Source organism: Doryrhamphus excisus, chromosome 14 (assembly GCF_030265055.1).
Source record: "Doryrhamphus excisus isolate RoL2022-K1 chromosome 14, RoL_Dexc_1.0, whole genome shotgun sequence".
NCBI lineage: Eukaryota > Metazoa > Chordata > Actinopteri > Syngnathiformes > Syngnathidae > Doryrhamphus > Doryrhamphus excisus.
In genome coordinates this window covers 15,979,911-15,987,332 of record NC_080479.1, presented here as the reverse complement: position 1 = coordinate 15,987,332, position 7,422 = coordinate 15,979,911, and the positions used below count along the sequence as shown (strand labels likewise).

Sequence of the window (7,422 nt, the reverse complement as noted above, 5' to 3'; positions counted from 1 at the left end):
ATTTCCAACCATAAAAGGGCTAAAGGAACTGTCACGTACTAACTGTGTCAGTAATATTACCGTATTGTTCAGTGAGACACACAAGCACCAGTCTTGACTGCCGGAACAACAAGCTTTTTTTTTGCAGTTATCTCACAACCCACTTCAGGCTTCAAATTTTGTGTCGTAATTTCAAAAATTGTGTTGTTTCATGGTTGAATACGCCCTATTATAAGTCAAACAATAAGCAAAATTATATAAATTTAACATTTTTTTGCCTAAATTAAGCATTTCCAACCATAAAATGGCTAAACAAATTAAAATACAAGTATAAATCATTCAGAGAACACGTTCAAAGACACTGGGACACTGGGACACTGGTCACTAGGTGTCAGTAATATTACTGTATTGTTCGGTGAGACACACAAGCACCAGTCTTGATTGCCGGAACAACAGGCTTTTTTTTTTGCAGTTATCTCACAACCCACTTCAGGCTTCAAATTTTGTGTCGTAATTTCAAAAATTGTGTTGTTTCATGTTTGAATACGCCCTATTATTAGTCAAACAATAAGCAAAATGATATAAATTTAAAAAAAATTTGCCTAAGTTAAGCATTTCCAACCATAAAATTGCTAAAGGAACTAAATACAAGTATAAATCATTCAGAGAACACGTTCAAAGACACTGGGACACTGGGACACTGGGACACTGGGACACTGGGACACTGGGACACTGGGACACTGGTCACTCACTAGATGTCAGTAATATTACTGTATTGTTCGGTGAGACACACAAGCACCAGTCTTGATTGCCGGAACAACAGGCTTTTTTTTTGCAGTTATCTCACAACCCACTTCAGGCTTCAAATTTTGTGTCGTAATTTCAAAAATTGTGTTGTTTCATGTTTGAATACGCCCTATTATTAGTCAAACAATAAGCAAAATTATATAAATTTAACATTTTTTTGCCTAAATTAAGCATTTCCAACCATAAAATGGCTAAAGGAACTAAAATACAAGTATAAGTCATTCAGAGAACACGTTCAAAGACACTGGGACACTGTCAGTAATATTACTGTATTGTTCGATGAGACACACAAGCACCAGTCTTGATTGCCGGAACAACAGGCTTTTTTTTGCAGTGAGATAACTGCAAAAAAAAAAGCCTGTGATAATAATCATTATCATAATAATCCCTTTCATGTAACCCACGCCTAGCTAAAACTCAACTCTGAACCTCTGAACTCACTTCCTGTGCGCCCCCAAATTACGTCCCATTTGGGCACATTTTCAGCAACAAGTCTTATTTATGTCTTATATGTTTTATTTTCTATTATTTTGTTTACTATATTGGAGTAAAAGTGACTATAGGGGTGTTATTTTAATGTCTAGAGGGCTCTAATAATGTTAAAAACTGTATTGAGAAGGTTGTCAACTGTTTTCTATGCTCTAACTATGAAAATATTCCATTTATAAATAAGGAATCATACTTCATGATATACCACAGATTACTGCATAATAATAAATATAGTATATTTACTGAAATTTGGAGAAATGCAAGAATAATATACTGTACATACAGCAAATACATAGAGAATATGTACCGTGCTATAAATGAAGAGCAATTATTTTAATGCTGACATTTACCGGCCAATGTGGATGCTAGCGAGTGAGCCTGAGATTTTAGTGCTGCAGAGGTTCACTCCTGCCTCTACACGCCACACGGCTGACACATTCCTGAATGGAAACATACCTCAGGGGCTTCATATACACACATCAATGTGTCATATTTTCCTCCAACTTCCTCAACTACAGCAACACTCAAGAGTTATTCCTTGACTGAACAGCAGAGACCTCCAGTTATATCGAGAATCTTTGACTGTGTCGTTTTTTGAGACATCCCAAACTTCTTTCAGGGCTCACTTCCAAATCATACATTCATTTTCTACTGTTTTTCCTCACGAGGATCGCGGGGGTGCTGGAGCCTATCCCAGCTGTCTTCGGGCGAGAGGCGGGGTATTATTTAGCCATGTTTATGCTTGCAAAAAAAAATACTAAACTCATCACACAGTAACTTAACACTCCAAAGGTGTACCTAAAAATATACAAAGAAGTACCAATATGAGTTTTGAAGTTTCCCATTCTGCATTGTGTTTGAGCAAAGCAGTTCATTGGAGGACATGCTGCAGTAGTAAGTGGTCAGCGCGCAGGCCACACATCTAGGAGACCCGAGTTCAATTCCACCCTTGGCCATCTCTGTGTGGAGTTTGCATGTTCTCCCCGTGCATGCGTGGGTTTTCTCCGGGTACTCCGGTTTCCTCCCACATTCCAAAAACATGCTAGGTTAATTAGCGACTCCAAATTGTCCATAGGTATGAATGTGAGTGTGAATGGTTGTTTGTCTATATGTGCCTTGTGATTGGCTGGCCACCAGTCAAGGGTGGACCCCACCTCTTGCCAGAAGACAGCTGGGATAGGCTCCAGCATCCCCTGCGACCCTTGTGAGGATAAGAAAATGAATGAATGAATGAATGCATTCAGGTGCATCACGTAACTCCTGGGACATTTAGGGACACTTGCAAATCCCAGCAAATACAAATATAATAATAATTTTCTAAAAAAAAAAAATTCTAAAAAGACCCTTTGGACAGATACTGCCCCTTCAATTTGTTATGAAATGAATATACAGACTTAAACCATAGCCATTCTGAATAAATTAGATCAAGTCCATTCAAATGAAATGTATTCAGAGGGAAGGATGCTAACAACATGTATCTTTAATTCAACCCAAGGTGTGAATTATTGTAACAAATTCTCACTAAGGATCCTTTGTGATCCCAGAGACTCACACATACACACACACAAAGTGTTGTTTTTTTTTTGTTGAACCGGTCTGACAGCATGCAGGGTGGGCGCGGTGTTGTGCCAGCAAACAAGGGAGCTCATTGAAGGATCAACAGCTGTCACAGATCCTTCCCCCATCACTACTGTAAAAAGCAAGGGGTGAGGAACATATGCTCATGAGGGTCACAGCTCGATGCCGAATGTGATCACTTATTGTATATGGACGTAATGACAATATATTTGAACACACATATATATATATATATACATATAAAATACACAAAGAAAATAACTGCAAATATGGCTCTATCATGCTGATATCAGATACCGATACTACTGTGGTATAGATGGTAGATTTCCAGGAGGAATTCCAGGTATATCTGCCAGACTCCATAACAAAAAATGATGTGCAATAAACCATGCAATAATCTGTGCAATAAATGAAGAAAGGCAAATATTGATATTTATACTGTCTACATTGATACATTTACATACATGCCTTAAACTGTATTATGCCTTAAACTGTATTATGGAAAGCAGGAAGTGAACAAATTAAACAGTTACTGATTGTGAAAGTACCAGATGGAGGGGTAGGATTTAATAAGCTTTGCTTCTTCCTACTCCTTTTGGACATACGTGACAAAAAATAAATAAATAAATAAAAACTAATAAAAATAAATTAAAAAAATAAATTTAAAAATAAATAAAAATAAACTTAAACTATAATAGGAAAGCAGGAAGTGAACAAATGTAACAGTTACTGATTGTAAAAGTACCAGATGGAGGGGTAGGATTTAATAAGCTTTGCTTCTTCCTACTCCTTTTGGACATACCTGACAAAAATAAAAAAAATAAAAAATAATTAAAACTAATAAAACATTTTTAATACAATTTAAAAAATTAAAAAATAAATTTAAACTATAATAGGAAAGCAGGAAGTGAACAAATGTAACAGTTACTTCCTACTTCTTTTGGACATACGTGACAAAAAATAAAAACTAATATTTTTTTAATTAAATTATTATTTTTTTAATAATAATAAAAATAAACTTAAACTATATTAGGAAAGCAGGAAGTGAACAAATGTAACAGTTACTGATTGTAAAAGTACCAGATGGAGGGGTAGGATTTAATAAGCTTTGCTTCTTCCTACTCCTTTTGGACATGTGGAACTGTGAACTGATTATGGGATGCATTCAATTGTAATCTGATGCATGTTCAAATGAAATAAAACCATTACCATTACCATTACATTTACACAACACATAAATACAGTGTGTGTAAAATGACACCGTTTGGACTGTTGCCACCCACTTGGCTCAATACCAAGTGGGGGGGGGGGGGGGGGGGGGGGTTGACCCAGAGAGACCGATGGTACCATCTCATACGCCAACTCTCCTTACAGCTGTCTGTACAAAATTAAACCCGGCGACAGTCTAGCTTGGAGGCTCTCGAGGGAAAAGACAACCTTGCAAAAGAAGGAATAAAATATGGACCCCAGTTTACTTTACTTTGGTAAGAAGGAACGTGTTTTGTACTGATCCTATGCATTGACAAAGGACAGTTTGTTGTGTATTCTGGATTAAAATATGTTTCTTTATGTGTATGTTGTTTGCAGGCCAGTGTGTAAAGTGCAATAAAGAGGTGCATGGTGCAGGGAAAGCCTGCCGGGCCATGGGACAACTATTCCATGAATCTTGTTTCACCTGCAGTTTGTGTAGTGAGTTGTATACTTCATGATACGTTATTGTTGTCGGCCATTTTCAGCTATTTATTCCGCATTATTCATAGCTAATTACTCCTCAATTTTGTAACCAATTCAAACAAATAAAACATCAAAATGTTCAGCGCTCATTCTATTTAAATACACACCGATTATTTACTTATGTACATAGAATGACAAAAAAATAATATGCAATGTTAAACAACTGTTTAAAAAAACAGTGCTGCAAAGCATGATGGGAGATCACACTAGACTTATTTGTGGCAAATAAGTAAAAGTTGTATTGCGCAGCTGGAATAGTGCTTGGATCCACACCCACAGGTGGTTGGTTCAATTCCCGATTTGAACTCAAAATAACAATTTACTTTCATTCTACGTTTTAGAGTATTTCCACAGCATTTCAGTCCAGCTTCAGCTTCCAAGCGGCTCCTGTTTTCATGCAATGGCAAAAAGTACCTACTGTGACCCAGAAGTGGTTGGTTCAATTCCACGATTTGAACTCAAAATAACAAATTTACTTTTATTCTACATTTTAGCATATTTCCACAGCATTTCAGCCCAGCTTCAGCTTCCGAGTGGCTCCTGTTTTTCATTCGAAATTTTGATTTTCGCATCTTTTCAAAGCACTTCATATTCGTGTCAGACCGATAAAAAAACATGCTCCACATTTTGGACACCCAAGGTCATGGGAGATCACACTAGACTTATTTGGCATACCCTTCTGGTACCCCAATTGTGGCAAATAAGTAAAAGTTGTATTGCGTGGCTGGAATAGTGCTTAGATCCAGACCCAGAGGTGGTTGGTTCAATTCCCGATTTGAACTCAAAATAACAATTTACTTTAATTCTACGTTTTAGTGTATTTCCAAAGCATTTCAGTCCAGCTTCAGCTTCCAAGCGGCTCCTGTTTTCATGCAATGGCAAAAAGTACCTACTGTGACCCAGAAGTGGGTGGTTCAATTCCACGATTTGAACTCAAAATAACAAATTTACTTTTATTCTACATTTTAGCGTATTTCCACAGCATTTCAGCCCAGCTTTAGCTTCCGAGCGGCTCCTGTTTTTCATTCGAAATTTTGATTTTTGCATCTTTTCAAAGCACTTCATATTCGTGTCAGACCGATAAAAAAACATGCTCCACATTTTGGACACCCAAGGTCATGGGAGATCACACTAGACTTATTTGGCATACCCTTCTGGTACCCTAATTGTGGCAAATAAGTAAAAATTGTATTGCACAGCTGGAATAGTACTCCAGACACAGAGGTGGTAGGTTCAATTCCCGATTTGAACTCAAAATAACAATTTACTTTCATTCTATGTTTTAGCGTATTTCCACAGCATTTCAGTCTAGCTTCAGCTTCCGAGCGGCTCTTGTTTTTCATTCGAAATTTTAATTTTTGCACCTTTTCAAGCATCAAATCATTGTAGTTGCCACCAAGGGAGATGTTCATTTAACTCCTGACACAAATATGTATTTATGTGTATATGTAAATGTGAAAGATGTATATACCGTGTCGGATTAGATGGAAATTTGTTGTAAATTTAGTATTCATTTCAGGTAAAAAGCTTCGGGGAAAGCCGTTTTATACAATGGCAGGAAGTACCTACTGTGAGGAGGATTTTTTGGTAAGTCTACACTTTATATCAACCATTTTTATGATATCATTGATACTTTTATATACTGTGTATAAATAGTTGGCAACACAATTGAATACCGTGATTGTGTTTTGTGGTAGAAAAAAAATGAATAAACTGTAATAAAATATCTCACATGAGATATCGTAGACAGCAATGTAATAGTATTTTATTACATTCAGTACTCAGGAGTTCATCCAACCCCTGAAGTGTGCAACAGCTGCGGTCACTTAATCATGGATATGGTGAGTCATCTACTGCATATTTATGTACAGTATGTATGCGGTGTATATGCGTGTGGAAGATTGTGTATGTCATCAGGTCCTGCAGGCCCGTGGGAAATCCTACCACTCGGCCTGTTTCCGCTGCGTTGTCTGCAGACAGAAGCTAGAGGATCAGCCCTTCACCGTGGGCGCGGATGACAAGATTTACTGTGTCACAGACTACCATAAGTGAGTTTTTTTCCCACTTAAGAAAGAATCAACCCAAAAGCTACAAGACAGGCTTGACATGAAAGAGGCTGATGGTGGTTTCAGGGCGCAGGCTCCTTGCTGTGCATCTTGCAATAAGCCTATACTGCCAACTGAGGTAAATATACATTATAATTAATAATAAGTCATTTCTCACAATGCACATTTGTTTACAACTCATTGTCATTGTTTCAGGGTTGCCCAGAGTCGATTCAAGTGGTTTCATCCAACAACTACTATCATGTGGACTGCTATGGGTGTGATGTTGACTTTGTTTGAAGGTTGACGCATCATTGATGTACATAATATTATGTCCTATTACACTTTTTTCCTGCAATTAATGACTCAAGTGTGTCATCTGTTTTATTTTTTTTTTATTATTATATTTTTAAGCCTCAAGTCTTGGTGAATAAAGACAATAAAACAACTGTCAAGAGACAAGAGTCACTAATAAAGTCCTCCTCACTCCCAAAATATTACATATATGAAGTATGGTTACTGACCATTTATGTTGCTTTGAGTCTCGCACATGCGCAAAACGAACTGCGTTTCCTGTACGGATTTCATAGTGACACCCATCACTTCTATGACAGAAGTTTAAAAGTTGCTAATCATGCTTTACTCCTAGTTTGGCATCTATTGAGGCTAATAGAGACATTTTGAAGGTTTTTTTGTGTGGTAAATGGTTGTTATAGAACCTTAAAAATGAACTGAAATGTAAATAACATACACTTCCTGGTTATCCATGAAATGAAATGTAAAAATCGCA

General features: G+C 37.0%; 1 protein-coding gene across 1 annotated transcript; it reads left to right on the top strand.

Moving 5' to 3' along the window:
* The first annotated feature begins 6,419 nt into the window (after positions 1-6,419).
* On the top strand, positions 6,420-6,932 carry limd1b (LIM domains containing 1b). Its single transcript, XM_058047690.1, has 4 exons — positions 6,420-6,428; positions 6,505-6,635; positions 6,720-6,771; positions 6,849-6,932. Exons 1-4 carry the CDS (start codon positions 6,420-6,422, stop codon positions 6,930-6,932), a joined length of 276 nt encoding a protein of 91 aa, XP_057903673.1.
* Positions 6,933-7,422: the final 490 nt, after the last annotated feature.

Bases quoted from the DNA above. Each gene is read 5' to 3' on its own strand.
- limd1b (XM_058047690.1), top strand. The intron at 6,636-6,719 runs GTGAGTTTTTTT...TGGTGGTTTCAG, and splicing joins TGTGTCACAGACTACCATAA to GGCGCAGGCTCCTTGCTGTG. The intron at 6,772-6,848 runs GTAAATATACAT...TCATTGTTTCAG, and splicing joins AGCCTATACTGCCAACTGAG to GGTTGCCCAGAGTCGATTCA.